Here is a 20,764-nt window from a genome sequence, read left to right as displayed (position 1 = left end):
TCTTTTCAAAACTTAATTTTAAAAATTATTTAAAAATCATCTCAAAACTCAATTCATTTTAAAATCTTTTCAAAACTTAATTTCAAAATCATTTTAAAATCTTTTCAAAACTTAATTTCAAAAATCATTTTAAAATCTTTTCAAAACTTATCTTAAAAATCTTTTTCATTTTAAAATCTTTTCAAAACTAAATTTTAAAAATTATTTAAAAATCATCTCAAAACTTAATTTCAAAATCATTTTAAAAGCTTTTCAAAACTTAATTTCAAAATCATTTTAAAATCTTTTCAAAACTTAATTTCAAAAATCATTTTAAAATCTTTTCAAAACTTATTTTAAAAATCTTTTCAAAACTCATTTTAAAATCTTTTCAAAACTTAATTTCAAAAATCATTTTAAAATCTTTTCAAAACTTAATTTCAAAAATCATTTTAAAATCTTTTCAAAACTTATTTTAAAAATCTTTTCAAAACTTAATTTCAAAATCTTTTTAAATATTTTTAAAATTATTTTGAAAATATTTTTCAAAATTATTTGAAAAATCTTTTCAAAATCATTTTAAAAACCTTTTAAAACTTTATTTCAAAATTATTTGAAAAATCTTTTCAAAATCATTTTAAAAATCTTTTAAAACTTTATTTCAAAATTATTTGAAAAATCTTTTCAAAATCATTTTAAAAACCTTTTAAAACTTTATTTCAAAATTATTTGAAAAATCTTTTCAAAATAATTTTAAAAATCTTTTAAAACTTTATTTCAAAATTATTTGAAAAATATTTTCAAAATCATTTTAAAAACCTTTTAAAACTTTATTTCAAAATTATTTGAAAAATCTTTTCAAAATCATTTTAAAAATCTTTTAAAACTTTATTTCAAAATTATTTGAAAAATATTTTCAAAATCATTTTAAAAACCTTTTAAAACTTTATTTCAAAATTATTTGAAAAATCTTTTCAAAATCATTTTAAAAATCTCCTTTTAAAACTTTATTTCTAAATTATTTGAAAAATCTTTTCAAAATCATTTTAAAAATCTTTTAAAACTTTATTTCAAAATCATTTGAAAAATCTTTTCAAAATCATTTTAAAAACCTTTTAAAACTTTATTTGAAAATTATTTGAAAAATATTTTCAAAATCATTTTAAAAATCTTTTAAAACTTTATTTCAAAATCCTTTGAAAATATTTGAAAAACTTATTTCAAAATCCTTTGAAAAATATTTGGAAAACTTATTCAAAAACCTTTTAAAAATCATTGAAAAACTTATTTCAAAATCCTTTGAAAAATACATGGAAAACTTATTCAAAAACCTTTGAAAAATCTTTGGAAAACTAATTTCAAAATCCTTTGAACAATACTTGAAAAACTAACTTGAAAATCTTGCTCCCCTAAATTTACTAGACTTACAAGAATATGGAATTAGCCCTGAAGGAAATGGAGAGTTGAAGTTTGAGCATGCTCATACTTTAGGGCTCTGATACCTGAACAAAACAATCCAGATAACTTAAAATCTATTTAACCTCATGCTTGGACTTAAAGACCAACTAAAATAGATAGCCTAAATTAAACATTTAGGTTAATTCTTTATCCAAAAAAAAAAAAAATTATCACTCCTATCTTTTCAAAATTAAGTTTTAACGCTAAGTACCTTTTAAACTGAACCTACATTCATTGTTTGCAAAAGGCTTAGCTAAAGTGACTCATATAGCAACCTTCAAACTTTCTCAAACTTAGCCACCTTATAAATTTTAACTCTAAATGCTAAAATACTTGTCTAAGTTAAAAGTATTAAAAAGCATATTTCTTTACTTGCAAAATTTAACTCATGGCTTTCAAAAGACTTTTGCTAAGTAAATTGAGACTTCAAATTTCTTTACAAACAATTTGGCTCCAAAATTTAAAAAAATAATAATAATAAAAAAATCTAGCTAAGTTTTTCTAACTTTAGTTAGGTATGTCTTTCTAAAAACAACCAAGTCTAAAAAGTGGCTAAAGGCATCATTCGAAATCATCCATATATTAGCCTTTTAAACTTAAGTGAAAAATATTTCGTTTAACTAAGTTTCACAAGCCTTCTTCTACCTTCTCTCAAAAAGATTGTTTTCTTAAAATCTTAAAACTTGCTTTCAATTGATTTTTGATATATGGCAAAGGGGGAGAGTAGAAGAAAATTCAAAGAATTAAAGAAAATTAAAAGAAATTCAAATTTTAAAAAGTGAGCTTTTATTAAGGGGGAGTCTTTATATTAAGGGGGAGCTCTGCACTTAACTATCATTATGCTTGTATTTTCATGCTTATCTTTTAATGGCATTATTTTCTTAACTTTGAATTTTTGTTGCCATAATCAAAAAGGGGGAGATTGTTGGTGCAGGAAGCATCCGACGATCGAACCTAAGTTTTGATAATGGCAAAGAGATTCAAAGTTAAGATTCTCTGTTATCTAACATGTTGAATGAGTATTTCAGGAAAGTCCTAACTGCGGTTAGACAGGTGAAAACCCTAGGGGGTGGTAACCCTAGGTGGAGAAAAGTCCTAGCTGCGGTTAGGCAAAGGGAAAACCCTAGGGGGCGGTAACCCTAGGTTATAGGGGGTGGTAACCCTATGCGGAAAGTCTTGGCAGGTCGATGGCTTCAGGCAAAAGTCCTAGGGGGTGGTAACCCTAGGTGGAAAGTCCTGGTGTCGCGAACCAGGTGAAAGACTGGACTAGCCGGGGAAGCGGATGTCCAGAAGAAAGTCCGGAAGCATCGAGTGCTGAGCAAAAGTCCAGTCGATCTGGAGGATCGACTGGCAACAGGTAAATTTCCTGAGTGGAGTAGGTGAGGACGCGTTCCCCGTAGAGGGAACAGTAGGCGTCGGGTCGACCTAGGGTTTCCGGACGGAAACCCAAAGTCAGACTCGGACAGTCCGGAGACTATCTATACTTCATTTATCATGTTTATTGTGCTAACTTTGTGTTGCAGGATATTGTTTGGGACTAACGTATCTTGTAGGTGCAAAGGAGCAACCTAAAGCCTCGGATGAACAGTGTCCGAGGCGCCTCCATGGAGCTTGGAGGCGCCTCGGGTGCAAAAGCTGAGCTGGCTGCGAAAGTTTATCGAAGGCGCCTTGAAGGGAGTATAAGGCGCCTTGGAAGGCGCCTTGAGCAGGGTATAAGGCGCCTCCAAGGGATAAAGTTCGACCAATTCAGATCTGATCCACGCGGAAGACTAGGCAGCATGGAGGCGCCTTGAACAGCCTTCAAGGCGCCTTGAACACCCTTTATAAGGGGGTTTCGACCAGCATCTCAAAATAACAACTTCCAGGCTTCCTCTCTTCAACGTGCCACTAACAAGATCATTCCGAGGTGCTGTTGCGACATACCGACGACCTGGAGCATCAGTTTCGATTCTGTTATTGTCGGTATAGTTTACTTTGGTACTTACAATTGTAAATCTTTTATTGTACTTTTAACGAACTTATAGTTGTTGCCCACCGGAAGCGATCAAGGATCGCGGGCCTTCGAGTAGGAGTCGCCTTAGGCTCCGAACGAAGTAAATTCCTCTGTGTTTGTGTGTTTGCCTTTTTATTCCGCTGCGTTTTAACTCCGATAGTTTTCAAGATTCGAAAATCAAAATAGCCACGAGCGCTATTCACCCCCCTCTAGCGCGTCTCGATCCAACAACTGTGTCCTAGTAATCTATGTTGATAATGTCCCCAAGAGGAGCTCATAAGAATTATCATGTAAACCCTGCAGGTGGACTTAGTCCGACATAACAATAAGGTTGAGTGGTACTACTCTTGGAGTTAGATATTAATTAAGTGAGTTGTCAGTAATTCATTTAATTAGTGGGCATTCGATATCTTAAACACAGGGAGATTAACACACTCATGATAAGAAGGAGCATATATAGTAATATGGGATTGGTGCAGTAGTTCAATAATAACTCTTTAGTGATATGAGTTATTATTGATGAACTCGAGTTGGGTGTTCGGGGCGAACACGGGAAGCTCAAGTTCATCGGGAGACCAAAATCAATTCCTCCTCTCGGCCCCTGTCGTAGTCTCTTATTTATAAAGTCTTATACTCACCTATACCCAACTTCTTACCCACCTTAAGGTGGTCGGCCAAGCCTAGCTTGGAGCCCAAGCTAGGGTCGGCCAAACCAAGGCATGATGGGTCAAGTTGTGGTCGACCCTAGCTTGAACCTAAGCTTAGGTGGCCGGCTAAAATAAAATAAAAGGGAAGTTTAAATTTAAATCTTTCCTAATGTGGAAGATATGATTTTAAAAGAGAGTTTTAAAATTAAATCTTTCTTTTTATAGCTTTCTACAAAGGATTAAGGAAAAAGTTTGATATCTTTCCTTATTTGCAGTTTAAAGGAAGATTTTAATTTTTTATAAAACTTTCCTTTTTGTAATCATCCACATGTTTTAAAAAAGAGATTTTAATTTAGAAAACTTTCCTTTTATAACCAACCATGAAGGGAATTTTAAAAGAGAAATTTTTATTTTAAAAAATTCCGGAAACAAATTAGGAAGTTTTAATTTTATGTTTAAAACTTTCCTTGTTTGAGGGAGATGGTGGTGGTCGACAATTAAGAGTTTATAAGGAAATTTTAATTAAATTTTCCTTCTTAAACATTGGCAAGGAATATAAGGAAGTTTTATTTATAAAACTTTCCTTATTTGCCAAGACCAAGGAATATAAAAGAGATGATAGAGGTGTCTCACCTCATAACATATGATCTAGTATTCCTCTCTTCTCTTCCTTAGTGGTGGCCGGCCCTCTTTTCCTCCTTTTCTCCTATTCTTCTTCCTTGTGTGGCCGGCAGCATCTTCATCTCAAAGAACTTGGTGGTGGTCGGATCTTGTTAGAGGAAGAAGGAAAGATAGGAGGCTTTGTTTCTTAGCATCCCTTGGAGCTTGGTTGGTGGCCGAAAGTTTTTCATCTCTTGAAAATTGTTGGTGGCCAAAACTTGCTTGGAGAAGAAGGAAGCTTGGGTGGATTCTCGTCTCGATAGATCGTCATCCACACGACGTCTGAGATAAGAAGAGGAATACGACAGAAGATCATAAGGTCTATAAGTTACAAAAGGTATAACTAGTTATTAGTTTCCGCATCATAACTAGTTCATCCTTTTGTTTAGATCTTGAAATACCAAACAGAAGAGACTAGTGATTCTAGGTTTTCGGATTTATGATTCGATTTTGTGTTTCTTTTGTTTTTCAATCTTGTGATTCGATTGTTCTTATTGGTTAAACCTAAGGTTACTATAAGGAGATTAAATATTGAATTTCGTTGAAAGGCTTTGTCTAGGAATTGATGGATGCTCCCATAACCAAGAAGACCTAGTGTCTCGCCATGTTTAATCTGGAAGCCGATCTCTGAAATTAATATTTAATCGAATTTATCACATAGGTGGATTTGGATTAATAATGTTAAACATCGTTTGCGATCCAAGTCTAAACCTCTAAGAACAGATAAGTTGAATTTGGAATTAATAATGTTAAGCATCGTTTGTGATTCCAAATTTAATTTCTAAAGAACACAATAGGTTGTTAGGAATGGTTCAGGACTTATACAAAATTTTTGTACAGAGGAACCAGTACGATATTTCGAGTAGCAACCAATAGTAGGCACTTCCCCGGAAGTAGCAGCTGAACCAGATGCAAGAGCCGGGTCGATGAAGGTTTCACTTGACGGGATGGTAGGTGATGAAGGCTGCTCAGCTTAATGCTTTTGCGCCTTATCTAAAAGTGCCCCCTCTTCAAGACCAATCTTCTTATCGACCCGGGTTTTAAACACAACATCCACTACATAACACAGAAGATGTTTTGGTTAGTAAAAAGATAATGATGAAGGTGTCATAACTTATCAAAGGAGCAACGCAGTTTCTTTTGAACAGGACTTAAATCGAATAAGAACAAAAAGTCATTGCGTATCCATTTGTGAATAAAGAAGCAATGACCGATCAGTTTTTTATAGTAATCATGGAAGGTTCGATGTTGATGAAGTTTCTTTATATCAGGAAAAGGAGAAAAAGAAGATTGCCATGTGGTAGACTATAGAGCAGGTTCGGGAAACCTTACGAAAAAGAAACGTGATTTCCAACCTTTGATAAACGAGGGCATCTCTTCAAAGAAAATCATTTTTGGACGAGATTAGAAAAGAAATACTCTCGATTTTGATTTTTTGGGATAGGAGAACATGAAGAAGTTGTGAGGTGTAGGAGGAATATCAAAAAGGCGAAACAACATATACATGTCACACAAATAGCGAAAGGCATTCGGAGTGAATTGTTGTAAAGGAATGTTGAACTATTGGCTTACTTCTGATATAAAAGGAGGTATAGGAAAGCATAGACCGACCACTAGTTGGTCCTTAAAAAAAGTGACATAGCCATCGGGAGAAAGATGAGGACGAGCATCAGAGCCAGGAATTTTAATACGATAATCCTTGGGGATTTCGTATTGGAGGAGAATGGCGGCTCTATCAGCAGGGCCGAAAGAAGAATGAGTATGAACATACAAAGGAGAAAATGACTCTTCAGCCATGAAAGAGTACGAAAATAAGTAAGGGATGAACGACTTACTAAGGTCTTAAGGAGGTGTCATAGGGGGGGTGGGGGGAGATCAAGAAAAACAAAGGAATGAAGGGTGTTTGGAAAGATAAAGAAGAAGGATCGTCGGAGAGTGAGTTGAGGAAGATGAAGTGTTGAGACTAAGAAGCATTTAGGGTTTTTAAGGGGATGTAGCTAACAATAGTCACCGTTAGATTGAAACGGCTTACGAATGGAGGGTTGTTGATTTATCAAGGAAAATAGTCAGTAAGTTGCTTATAAGGAAATACATAATTAGTCATTTTGAAAAATGGAAGGGATGTCACGTGGCACTCATCCATGAATGGGCATTTATTGTTGGTACAATTCCCTTTTTGGTCAAAAGTGACCAGTTCAGATGTGAATGAGAGTCAAGTAGGTCAACGTTGACTGGATACTTGACTGGAAATCCTGGTGAGTGAAGCCAGGTGAAAGCCCTAGTGAGTGAAGCTAGGCAAAAGGAAAGTCTTAGTGAGTGAAGCTAGGCAGAAGAAAAGTCCTAGTGAGTGAAGCTAGGCAGAAGGAAAGTCCTGGTGAGTAAAGTCAGGCAGATGAGAAGTCCTAGTGAGTGAAGCTAGACATAAGGAAAGTCCTGGTGAGTGAAGCCAGACACGGGAAATCCAGGTGGATCAAGGTTGATTGGACACCTGATGGAGATAAGTCCAAGTGGGTCAAAGGGATTGACCGGACACTTAGTGAGAGAGTTCTAGCAGGACGAAGGTGACCGAATGCTAGGCATGATGTACCAACAGGACATGGTTGACCGGATGTTAGTTTAGAAAACTTTGGACTTGGTTTTGGGCTGACATCTTAAGCTGGATCGATCAGCCGATCGATTGGCTCATGCCCAATTGATCGGGTGATCAATTGGGTGAGTCCCCTACGACAAAGGTTTCCCCAATCGATCGGGCGATCGATTGGGGAGAATCGCTGATCGCACAGAAAGCCTCCCAATCGATCAGCCGATCGATTGGGAGCCTTCAATCGATCGGCTGATCGATTGGGAGCTGTGATTTCGAGCGATAAGCCTTGGATCGATCGACCGATCGATCCAGGCAATTCCCATAGAGCACAAAGGCGCTCTGAATCGATCGGTTGATCAATCCAAAGCCTCCTCAATCGATTGGGAGCAATCCAATTGATTGGGATTCGACCGTTGGCGCAAATAAAGTTGTTGGCAAGTGTTTTTCTGCGTACTTCTTCCATCTCTTCTCTACAACGATTCCATATCTTCTCTACAGAGCTCTCACCGTTAGATCTTGAAGGTTTTTGGAGGCATTTCTATGTCAAGAGGCGGATCTACAGCGAGAAGAAGAAGCTAGGGTTAGGGTTTTCATTACATATCTTGTAAGATATTTCTTGTATTTGTCTTCCCTTGTTTTCTTCTTGTATTGAGAGTGTTGTAAGACTTCTCTGCCTTCGGTAGTTACCGTAAATGAGTGATTTCATAATTGAGGTGGATACCAAGTAAATCCCTTGTGTTAGTATTGTAGTTGTTGTTTCTTGTATTTTCCGCTGCACATCATCGAAGAAACAAAGCAACGAAGAGCACAAGATCGCGAAGAGCTATTCACCCCCCCCACCCTCTAGCTACATTTCGGTCCCAACATTTATGATGGGCATGACAGGCCAAATCATTCCTATGCCAATGTGTCATATCTGCGTACGTCTTTAGCATTTTCTTTTTGGGGAAGGACCAATTACCAATGAAAGAATTTTGAAAGGATTATGTAGTTCTCTAGGTATAATTGAAGAAGAAAGGAAAGTATAGAATTATGAACTAGATAAAGAAGTATTGAATATTTATTGGTAAACTTGAGAAAATTCCCATAAGCATGACAAGTAAGTGAACAAAACTAGAACTTGAGTCTAGTCAGTCGACTACACCTCCTTCGACTAGACTTGAGGGAGAAGCTAGTGATACAGGTTATGATGAGCAAGTATTTTGGATGACGTGGTAGTTAAAGTCAAGAAGAGATGGTAGCGCCTAGACTCGGTCAAGCATAAGGTTATGTGTATACCCGGATGGGAAGGACCGGCCAGGCGCCAAGATACTTAGCCTTATCTAAGATATAGCATACGATTGGTCAGGTGATGGTCGATCAAATATCAGTTTCTCTGAATATGCCCAGGCGAAGAGTACCGGCCAACCGAATGAAGGCTTCCATGCATATGCCCAGACGGATATAAGTCCGGCCGATCCTAAAGGTATTAAGCCTTATTTAGTCTATGACATATGATCAGTAAGGCAAAGACCGACTGAATGAAGGCTTCCATGCATATACCCGAATGGTTATAAGTCCGGTCGGGCCTAAAGGTAATAAGCCTTACTTAGTCTATGACATATGATCAGTAAGGCAAAGGCCGACTGAATGATATATGTCCGGTCAAGCCTAAAGGTATTAAGCCTTATTTAGTCTATGACATATTATCAGTAAGGCAAAGGCTGACCGAATGAAGGCTTCCATGCATATGCCCGGACGGATATAAGTCCAGCCAGGCCTAAAGGTATTAAGCCTTATTTAGTTTATGACATATGATTAGTAAGTCAAAGGTCAACCGAATGAAAGCTTCTATGCATATGCCCGGATAAATATAAGTTCGGCTGGGCCTAAAGGTATTAAGCCTTATTTAGTCTATGACATATGATCAGTAAGGCAAAGGCCGACCTAATGAAAGCTTCCATGCATATGCTCGCACGGATGCAAAGGTCGATCGAATGAAGGCTTCCATGCATATGCCCGGACGGATATAAGTCCAACCGGGCCTAAAGGTATTAAGCCTTATTTAGTCTATGGCATATGATCAGTAAGTCAAAGGTCGACCGAATGAAGGCTTCTATGCATATGCCCGGATAGATATAAGTTCGACCAGGCCTAAAGGTATTAAGCCTTATTTAGTCTATGACATATGATCAGTAAAGCAAAGGTCGACCAAATGAGACAAAGGCCGACCAAATGAAGGCTTCCATGCATATGCACAGACGGATATAAGTCCAGTCGAGCCTAAAGGCATTTAGCCTTTTCGAGCCTTTAATATATGAATGAGCACGTGAAGGCCAATTAAATACAAGGTTCTATGTATGTGCCCGGGCGGACATAAGTCCGGTCAGACCTAAAATTATTTAGTTTTATCATGTCTGTATCTTATGAAAGGTCGGACGAAGACTAACTGAACACAAGATAGTAGGTCTAGTGTATTCGCTCAGTCAGAAAAGGTCAATCAGGCTTAAAGAGGCTTAAGCCGGTCAAGACTCTAAAATACAATCAACAAGATAAGGGTCAATTAAACATAATGTTTTTTATATATGCTCAAGCAGGCAAAGATCAACCAAAATATATTCAACAAAAGGGACTTTTAATGCACGATCGACCGAGATATATTTAGTAGAAGGTATTCTTAATGCATGACTGGTCGATATATATTTAACAGAAGATAGTTTTAATGCATGACCGGCCAAGATATATTCAACAGAAGGTATTCTTAATGCATGACCAACCAAGATATATTCTGTTGGTGCGGGAAGCATCCGATGATCGAACCTCAGTTTTGATAATGGCAAAGGGATTCAAAGTTAAGATTCCTTGTTATCTAACATGATTAAATAAGGTTTCAAGAAAGTCCTAACTGCGGTTAGGCAGGTGAAAATCCTAAGGGGTGGTAACCTTAGATCCTAGGGGGTGGTAACCCTAGGTGAAGGAAAATCCTAGGGGGTGGTAACCCTAGGTGGAGGAAAACCCTAAGGGGCGGCAACCTTAGGTCCTAGGGGGTGGTAACCCTAGTTGGCGGAAAACCCTAAGGGGCGACAACCTTAGGTCCTAGGGGGTGGTAACCCTAGGTGGTGGAAAACCCTAAGGGGCGGCAAGCTTAGGTCCTAGGGGGTGGTAACCCTAAGTGGAGGAAAATCTTAAGGTGGGGGGGGGGGGGGGGCATAACCTTACGTCCTAGGGGGGGGTAACCCTAGGTGGAGAAAAACCCTAAGGGGTGGTAACCCTAGGTCCTAGGGGGTGGTAACCCTAGGTCCTAGGGGGTGGTAACCTTAGGCGGAAAGTCCAGTCGGTCTGGAGGACCGGACTAGCATCAGGTAATCTCTCCTGAGGGGAGTAGGTGAGGACGCGTTCCCCATAGAGGGAACAGTAGGCGTCGGGTCACCCTAGGGTTTCCGGTTGGAAATCCGAAGTCTGACCCGAACAGTTCAGAGACTGTCATTATATTCTGTTTACTGTTGTTTTGTGCTAACTTTGTTTTGCAAGGTATGTGTTTGGGACTAACACTTTTGCAGGAGCAAAGGAGCACAAGTTTACCTCGGATGAACAGTGTCCGAGGCGCCTCCATGGAGCTTGGAGGCGCCTCGGGTGCAAAACATGGGCTGACTGCGAAGTAGGCTTGGAGGCGCCTTGAAGTAGGCTCAAGGCGCCTTGGATCGATGGATGAAGGCACCTTGAACCTGATAAGGTTCGACCAGTTCAGCCCTTATCGCAGCGTGTGACTCGGCTAGCATGGAGGCGCCTTGGATGGCTTTTAAGGTGCCTTGGATGGCTTTCAAGGCGCCTTGAACACCCTTTATAAAAGGGTTTCGACCAGCAGCTCAGAACAATGAACTCCAAGCAATCCTTACGCTACAAGCTGCTCAAGAAACGTCCAGAAGTGCTGTTACAAGCCCCCGACAACCCGGAGCTTCAGATTCTGCTACTTTATTGTTGTCGGTATAATTTGTTTTAGTGCTTTCAATTGTAATATCTTATTGTACATTTTTACGAGCTTATAGTTGTTGCCCACGGAAAGCAGTCAAGGATCGCGGGCCTTCGAGTAGGAGTCGATCTAGGCTCCGAACGAAGTAAAACTCTCGTGTCTTTCTGTGTGTTCGTTCTACTATTTCCGCTGCATTATTACTCGTGTTTTACAATTCCGAAAAGAGTGAAAGTCACGAGCGCTATTCACCCCCCCCTCTAGCACATCTCGATCCAACAATTGGTATCAGAGCAAGGCCGTTCTAAATTGGTGAAACCACCAATCAAAGCAGGGGGGTTACTTTTTGAAAACAAAATTAGATATCGTTGCATTAAAAATAAAACCTTACGCCTTCTGTTTTTTCCCCTCCAAAACTATTTTCAAAAAATTAATTTTCATTTTTTCACCATTGGTTGGAATTAGTGAAATATCGCGTTTTCAAAATTTTGTGGTAATATTTTTTTTATATTATTTTAATAATATTTTAATAATATTTTTTTAAAATTCCTGAATTACTATTTTATTTCTCTCCCGCACTACTAATCCAAGACTAAGTCTTGGAACAAGCTTTATTGTATTTATTTTGCGAGATTGTCTTTCTAAAATGGCTCATCAAGAAGGCTACAACACTGCTCGCCCACCGCTCTTCTCCGGGGATGATTTCGGATACTGGAAGGGTCGGATGGAGGCGTATCTCCAGACTCACTTTGAAGTCTGGATGATCGTCAAAACCGGGCTTCAACTGCCAACTGACGGCACAGGCAAGCCACTACCGTATGAGAACTGGGACGTGAACCTTATCAAAAAGGTAGAAGCAAACGCAAAAGCAACGTATACACTTCAGTGCGGCTTAACGAATAAGGAGCTGAATCGCGCCGATCCATTCTCAAGTGCCAAGGAGCTGTGGGGGAATTTGATTGAGCTACACGAAGGTATTCCTGATACGAAAATAGGTAAGCATGTTTTAATAAACAAATTATTTGAGCAGACTAATACTACTCCGACCGAGAAAGGTGTTGCGTCATTTGCAGGTACAAGCAAGACGAAGAAAGTGATAAAGGCAACATGGTCTGAGTCATCAGACGAATTTGAATCCGATGAAGAAGAACAAGCAAGCCTCCTCGCTCTACCAGTACTAGCACATGTTGTTGAAACCGAGTCCGAGTTCGAGTCCGATTCAGAAACCGAGAGCGAATCAGACACCGAGTCCGAGCGAAGCCACGGATCCGTATCCGTTTCTGAAGGACCCAAAACCACTGTAAGTGCTCTAATTTCTGGTATTAGCTTAGATGATTCGGAAAATTTAATTCCTTACTTATTAAAGAAGTTGGCTAAATCCAACGTCCGGGTCAAGTCTCTCCAAAAGGAGGTAACAGCCCTTAAGGAAACGACTAACTCAAGTTCGTTAACTGAGCAAGTTCAAATTGGAAATTCAACCCAAGTCCAACAACTTGAGGAAGAAAATTTCAATTTGAAAACTCAAGTTAAAGAACTCAAGGACACGTTCAAACGGTTCACCTTGGGTTCCAAGAATCTGGATCTGATTCTTGGAAAACAGCGAGTCGTTTACAACAAATCCGGACTTGGATTTAAAACTAAAAGAAAATACAAATCGTATTTATCATTAGTAAATAGAAATAATAGAAAGGTAGTCCAAGCATGGGTACCTAAGTCCAACTTGGTCAATCAAGTTGGACTTGGTCAATATTGGGTCCCAAGGATCAAGTCTATTATCTCGATAGACCATATCGAGGCTATGATCCAGGGGGAGAAAAAAGAAAAACAATATTAATAAAATGAACATAATTTCAAAATTCAATTAAAATTCTAAATTCTAAATTCAATTAAAATTCAAAATTCAATTTAAGTCAAATAAAAATAGAAGGAGGATCCAGAATAGCTGGCACCCCCAACTAAACTACCCGACTGGGTAACCAAACTTAATCTACCCGAAATGGGTAAACAAGAGTAGACTACCCGGTAGGGTAATTAAGGTTAGATAAAATGGGCTAGGTTTAACTTGACCGACGGTACTGTTGAAGTTTTTGGATGATAGTACGTTAGGGAAGCTTGGGCATCGCATGTCTAGGAAGATATGGCTTCGACCTGGTGCATTTGGCCAAGTGGAACTGACCGAAGCTACCCTTAAATGGATCCTAACTAGTTAGACTAAGGTTTAGTATTAAGTTGAATGGGTAGGACTATTTGGGAAACCTCGAAGGCATGGTTACTTTAATGAATTCCTTGTGACTCACCATAGCCCAGAAGTTTATCCAAAAAATGCTTACTTGTTGAACCCAAAGCTAAACCTGAATCTAACATAAAGTTAAACCAAACCCTAAAATTGAACCTCAATTCATCTCACAAAAATTATAGGATTCCCTGATTGAAAATTTAGATCGGGTAAGATGACTAAGGAATTTAAATTTCAAAATTCTTTTAAAAATATTTTAAAAATCAATTTTTTTAAAATCAATTTTAAAATTCTTTTAAAAATCAATTTCAAAATTCATTTAAAAATCTTCTAAAAATCAATTTCAAAATACTTTAAAAATCTTCTAAAAAACAATTTCAAAATTACTTGAAAAATCTTTTAAAAATCATTTCAAAATCTTTTAAAACTTTATTTCAAAATTATTTGAAAAATATTTTAAAAAATCATTTTAAAATCTTTTTAAAATTTAATTTCAAAATTATTGAAAAATCTTTTAAAAATTATTTAAAAATTTTTTAAACTTAATTTCAAAATTATTTTAAATCTTTTAGAAGAAATCATTTTAAAAATCTTTTTAAAACTTAATTTCAAAATTATTTGAAAAATCTTTTAAAAATCATTTCAAAATCTTTTAAAACTACATTTCAAAATTATTTAAAAATATTTTAAAAATTATTTAAAAATCTTTTTAAACTTAATTTCAAAATTATTTGAAAAATATTTTAAAAATTATTTTAAAATCTTTTTAAACTTAATTTCAAAATTATTTTAAATCTTTTAGAAGAAATCATTTTAAAAATATTTTTAAAACTTAATTTCAAAATTATTTGAAAAATATTTTAAAAATCATTTCAAAATCTTTTTAAAACTTCATTTCAAAATTATTTGAAAAATCTTTTAAAAAATTATTTTAAAAATCTTTTAAAACTTAATTTCAAAATTATTTGAAAAATCTTTTAAAATTTATTTTAAAAATATTTTAAAACTTAATTCAAAATTATTTGAAAAATCTTTTAAAAATTATTTTAAAAACTTTTAAAACTTAATTTTAAAATTATTTGAAAAATATTTTAAAAATTATTTTTAAAATCTTTTAAAACTTAATTTCAAACTTATTTGAAAAGTCTTTTAAAAATCATTTTAAAAAAAAAATCTTTTAAAACTTAATTTAATTTCAAACTTATTTGAAAAGTCTTTTAAAAATCATTTTAAAAAAAAATATTTTAAAACTTAATTTCAAACTTATTTGAAAAGTCTTTTAAAAAAAATCTTTTAAAACTTAATTTCAGAATTATTTGAAAAAGTCTTTTAAAAATCATTTTAAAAAACTTTTAAAACTTAATTTCAAAATTATTTGAAAAATATTTTAAAACTTTCAAAATTGTTGGGAAAATCATTTGAAAAATCATTTGAAAAAACCCTTTTCAGAAGTTATTAAATTCTTTGAAATTCTAAACTTAATTAATTTTAAATCTTCAAAATAATTAAATGATCACTTATTTGGAATTCGAACTTATGTTTTACATCAATTGCAAAGACAACTTCATCTCACGCTCACTCATATGCCAAACATGTTTGTTAATTTAGAATGAGTGAGATGGAAAGTTAGGAAAATAAATTTTTTTTTTCCTCTCATACTTGAACCAAAGAATTAATTAAGGCATTAATTAAGGGGGAGAGATTTTGAGTTGGTTTTAAAATTAGTTTTTCTTCAAAATAAAATTTTGACTTGACCTCAAAATTAAAAACTATTTTTGGCATGTCTTTGAAAATTCAAGTTATTTTTAACTTAGCCTTAAAATTTAAATTATCTATGACCTGACTTTTAAAGTACAACTCCTCTAGAATATTTTCAAAGCTAAGCCTTTATGTAAAACCTCTTTATGCTAAGTACTTAATCAAGTCTTCTTTAACTAAACTTAGTTAGATTATACTCTAAACTTAGCTATTTGGCGAGATGTTTTCTCAAGGCAATCATTTTTAAGCTAAACATATAGCTAAGTATTTTCCAACTTAGCTAAATGTTTTTGAAAAAAAAAAGATATTTAGCTAAGTGTCTCTCAAAGCAATTTTTCTCAAATGCTAAGTTTTGCTGAAAATGCTAAGTATTTTCTAAAGTATTCTCAAAATTTCATCAAAACAATTCTCTTTTTTGAAAAACTAAGTCTTCTTAAGGTTAAATACTTAATAAAACTATTATCTTCATAAGTTTAGCTAAGTCTTTGATAAAAGTATTTTAAAAGTAAAAAATCTTAGCTAAATTAAGTCTCAAATTTTTTTTTAGTTAAACTCCCTCTTTAAAAACTAAGAATTTAAAGTATCTCTCAAACTAAAGGAAGAATTTTGCTTTCAAAATTTATGATAACAATTTTGATTTCACCTAGCTAATAGTCTTACAAGAAAAACTAAGTGTTTATCAAAAGTATGCTTAACCCTCTATTTTTCTCTTTGAAAGGTAAGATAAAACATTATCTTTAAAAGTGAAACGAAGGCCTAGATTTTCTTCACTCTCTTGGGTATTTTGATATATGGCAAAGGGGGAGAGTAGGAAGAAATTCAAAGAAAATTCAAAAAAGAAATTTTTGTTAAGGGGTGTGTCTATGCTTTATTTATGCCTGTGCTTAAATATGCTTATCTTTATTGCATTTTTTACTTAACTTTGAATTTCGGTTACCATAATAAAAAGGGGGAGATTGTTGGTGCGGGAAGCATCCGACAATCGAACCTCAGTTTTGATAATGACAAAGGGATTCAAAGTTAAGATTCCTTGTTATCTAACATGCTTAAATAAGGTTTCAGGAAAGTCCTAACTGCGGTTAGGTAGGTGAAAATCCTAAGGGGTGATAACCTTAAGTCCTAGGGGGTGGTAACCCTAGGTGAAGGAAAATCATAGGGGGTGGTAACCCTAGGTGGAGGAAAACTCTAAGGGGCAACAACCTTAGGTCCTAGGGGGTGGTAACCCTAGGTGACGGAAAATCCTAAGGGGCGGCAACCTTAGGTCCTAGGGGGTGGTAACCCTAGGTGGAGGAAAATCCTAAGGGGGGGGGGGGGAACCCTAGGTGGAGAAAAACCCTAGGGGGTGGTAACCCTAGGCGGAAAGTCCAGTCGGTCTGGAGGACCGGACTAGCATCAGGTAATCTCTACTGAGGGGAGTAGGTGAGGACGCGTTCCCTGTAGAGGGAACAGTAGGCGTCGGGTCGACCTAGGGTTTCCGATTGGAAATCCGAAGTCAGACCCGGACAGTCCGGAGACTGTCATTATATTCTGTTTACTGTTGTTTTGTGCTAACTTTGTTTTGCAGGGTATGTGTTTGAGACTAACACTTTTGCAGGAGCAAAGGAGCACAAGTTTACCTCAGATGAACAGTGTCTGAGGCGCCTCCATGGAGCTTGGAGGCGCCTTGGGTGCAAAACATGGGCTGACTGTGAAGCAGGCTTGGAGGCACCTTGAAGGAGGCTCAAGGCGCCTTGGACCGGTGGATAAAGGTGCCTTGAGGAAGCATGAAGGCGCCTTGAACCTGATAAGGTTCGACCAGTTCAGCCCTTATCACAGCGTGTGACTCGGCCAGCATGGAGGTGCCTTGGATGGCTTTCAAGGGGCCTTGAACACCCTTTAGAAGAGGGGTTCGACTAGCAGCTCAGAACAACGAACTCCAAGCAATCCTTACGCTACAAGCTGCTCAAGAAACGTCCAGAAGTACTGTTATAAGCCCCCGACAACCCGGAGCTTCATATTCTGCTACTTTATTATTGTCGGTATAATTTGTTTTAGTGCTTTCAATTGTAATATCTTATTGTACATTTTTACGAGCTTATAATTGTTGCCCACGGAAAGCGGTCAAGGATCGCGGGCCTTCGAGTAGGAGTCGATTTAGGCTCCGAACGAAGTAAAACTCTCGTGTCTTTCTGTGTGTTCGTTCTACTATTTCCGCTGCACTATTACTCGTGTTTTACGATTCCGAAAAGAGTGAAAGCCACAAGCACTATTTACCCCCCCCCCCCCTCTAACGCGTCTCAATCCAACATATTCAGCAGAAGAAGGTATTCTTAATGCATGACCAACAAAGATATATTTAACAGAAGGTATTCTTAATGCATGACTGATCGATATTTATTCAACATAAGGTACTCTTAATGCATGGTCGATCGAGATATATTCGACATAATGTACTCTTAATACATGATTGTCTAAGATATATTCAACAGAAGAAGAATGGGGCATTCTCAATATACGATGGGCTTAATGATCGATCGGTATATATCTAGGCTTAATAATCAGTAGGTATGTATCTAAATAGACAATCAGTCGGCAACTTTATGACAGCTTGGCAAACTTGTCAGGAAATATTCTCTCAAACCTTCTTCTTTCTTTAAGCGGTTACAATGATATACTCTTTTGCATATGTCATCATATCAAGGATTCAAGTCATAAACGACAAAGAGGGTACATCTGAGGTAGAAAAAAGATTTCTCAGAGGATTATTGCATGAAGTCCAGATTGTACTTTTCTCATCTTCTAATAAACTCTAACAAACCGAGGACCACCTCATGATCGCGGAGGTTATGTGCAGTGGTATAAAAAGGAGAATCCTCTCCGCTGGCAAGGTACGCAAACACAAGCATTTGTATTTGAAATTAAACTTCCTACCATTTTTCCATTACTGTTCTTCTTCCACATTCGAGCGAGGAACCGACTTAAGCGTCGGAGGGCCTAACCGGGAATTCTCACCTCGGTCTTAGATCACTAACGTTTTGTTGAATCATCGAAGTGTATGCAGGGTCATCAAAGAGTTCCTTTAGATCTTGAGAAGCTTGTCATTCCTCAGTCGTCGAAGCCAATGCGTCATCGCATCGCCTTCGGACAGGAACACTCAGGATAAAATATCTAGTAGAGTGTCCTTTCGACCTCTTTTTTTTTAAAAAAAAAAAAAAAGAGCATTTTTTTTTTAATAATTTATTTAATTTGGGATGTCCTTTTGATTTGTACCTATAAAAATTCACTATTTTTTAATTAATGTCATGGAATTTAGATATAAAAGCATGAATACATTAATTAATGAGACTTGTAAGAGTATATTAGTTTTAATTTGATGTGATTTTTCTACGTCCATTCTAAACTGAATAATGAATCTAAAAAATTTTAAATTATTTTAAATCTATGTCAATATATTCTTGTACGTCTCATTAATAGAATTCAATAGTATAAATTGAGAATGATAAATTTTTAAATGGGTAAAATAAAAAAATTTGGAAGCTTATTCACACAAATCTATATAATTATTTTATGAAAAGAATAGAGGAGTATAATGGAAATATAATATTAATTTTTAAAAATATGGAAATTAGATAAAATGGGTAATACTAAAATTTATATAAAAGGGTTTAGGATGTAAGCAGGAGATTTAGAGTTTTAGAATTTAATTTTCAATTGATTTGAATGAAGATAACAGCCGAAGCTAATTAGATGTTAATTATTGAATTGACACGGAACAAATTAAACTCCACGAAATCTCTCCAACCTCATAAAATAAATTAACTTCGCCGGCGGCAGTAAGTTTACGCTGTCGACGTCTGTTACGTTCTCCCACGCCGTTACTTAATCATTTCCCTTATCGGATTCAAGGAAGAGTAAAAAATCCGAGTGCGGATCCTATAAAAAGCAACACCGATGCGCAGGCTCAGTGTCAGTTGCTCCCATGGCTTCTTCCTCCTCAACGTTCTTGGTCTCCTTTCTCCTCCTCTTCTTCTTTCTGCCTTATTCCTACACCTCCAGTATCTTCCGAGAATACATCGGCGCCGAGTTCTCCGGCGTCAGATTCTCCGACGTCCCCATCTCCTCCGGCGTCGAGTTCCACTTCATCCTCGCCTTCGGCATCGACTACACCACCTCCGCCTCCCCTACTCCTACCAACGGCCGCTTCAACATCTTCTGGGACAATCAGAACCTGTCTCCCAACGCCATCGCCGCCATCAAGCGCGCCCGCCCCAACGTCAAGGTCGCCCTCAGCCTCGGCGGCGACTCCGTGGGCGACGGCTCCGCCTACTTCGCGCCCGACTCCGTCGACTCCTGGGTGAATAACGCTGTCGACTCGCTCACCTCCCTGATCCAGCAGTACCACATCGACGGCATCGACGTCGACTACGAGCACTTCCGGGCGGCGCCGGACGCCTTCGCGGAGAGCATCGGGCAGCTGGTGACGCGGCTGAAGGGCAACGGGGCCATTTCCTTCGCCTCCATCGCTCCGTTCGACGACGACGAAGTGCAGAGTCACTACAAGGCGCTGTGGAGGAAGCACGGCGCGGTGATCGACTACGTGAACTTCCAGTTCTACGCGTACGCGAGCGGAACGACAGTGGCGGAATTCCTAGAGTACTTCGACGAGCAGAGGAACAACTACAGGGGAGGGCGGGTTCTGGCGAGCTTCAACACGGAGGAGAATCCCGGCGGGCTGACGCCCCAAAACGGCTTCTTTACCGCCTGTAATCAGCTGAAGAAGCAAGGGAAGCTCGGTGGCATCTTTGTGTGGACCGCTGACGCCTCAATGGGCAATGGATTTAGGTACGAGCAGCAGGCCCAGAAATTGTTGGCCTCTGCTTAAAGCTGGTTGATTTGCACCTTGTTACTACTGCAAGCGATTGATCGATAACGACTTAGCTTCATCATGTATCACACTTTCGTTTAATTTGTGGCCCCAGTGCAGTTGGTACGAATGTCTGCAAAATGACTAATGACTTGTTGGATATTTTATCTAGCGCCCACAGACCTTGCAGTATAATTGGATTCTATTTCAAAATGGTATAGACAAACTGCCCACTTCAGGGAGTCCATATCATACTCATACAATATCTGATCTCACCACAAAATACTATTAGCAGATTATAATAAAAAGCTAGAAATAAATAACTCCCTAAGTTGCCGCACTTAGTAGTAACGAATGCATGTTGAATGAACAAATATAGCATCTAAATAACACAAAGCGAAGTAAAAAAAAAAAAAAAAACTCAATTCTATCTCCAGTCTAATGCACTAATGATCTTTCGTATCATAAACTCAAATACAAATAGAAAGAGAACAATACAGATTAAGAATTTAACCATTTACTTGGGGGGTTTTGATTATTTTAAGTAAAGTTATTCTCTCTTTTAACATCCACTAGATCTACCACTAAGTTATGACCATTACTCTCTAACAAACAATCACTAAAAAGAAAACAGGCTTTAGCAATGAAATTATCTATAAC

The 20,764-nt window shown here is 37.1% G+C and overlaps 1 protein-coding gene across 1 annotated transcript; it reads left to right on the top strand.

The window, feature by feature from the left end:
• The first annotated feature begins 19,219 nt into the window (after window positions 1-19,219).
• On the top strand, window positions 19,220-20,271 carry LOC122050417 (chitinase 2-like). The gene has a single exon (XM_042611320.1). The coding sequence runs from the start codon at window positions 19,220-19,222 to the stop codon at window positions 20,120-20,122; it is 903 nt and encodes a 300-aa protein (XP_042467254.1). The 3' UTR covers window positions 20,123-20,271.
• The last annotated feature ends 493 nt before the right edge of the window (window positions 20,272-20,764 follow it).

This window comes from Zingiber officinale, chromosome 3A (assembly GCF_018446385.1).
Source record: "Zingiber officinale cultivar Zhangliang chromosome 3A, Zo_v1.1, whole genome shotgun sequence".
NCBI lineage: Eukaryota > Viridiplantae > Streptophyta > Magnoliopsida > Zingiberales > Zingiberaceae > Zingiber > Zingiber officinale.
This window is presented reverse-complemented; position numbering and strand designations above follow the sequence as displayed.

What these genes read in the sequence shown, in the direction of transcription:
- LOC122050417 (XM_042611320.1), top strand. Translation starts at nt 19,220, where the DNA reads ATGGCTTCTTCCTCCTCAACGTTCTTGGTCTCCTTTCTCCTCCTCTTC.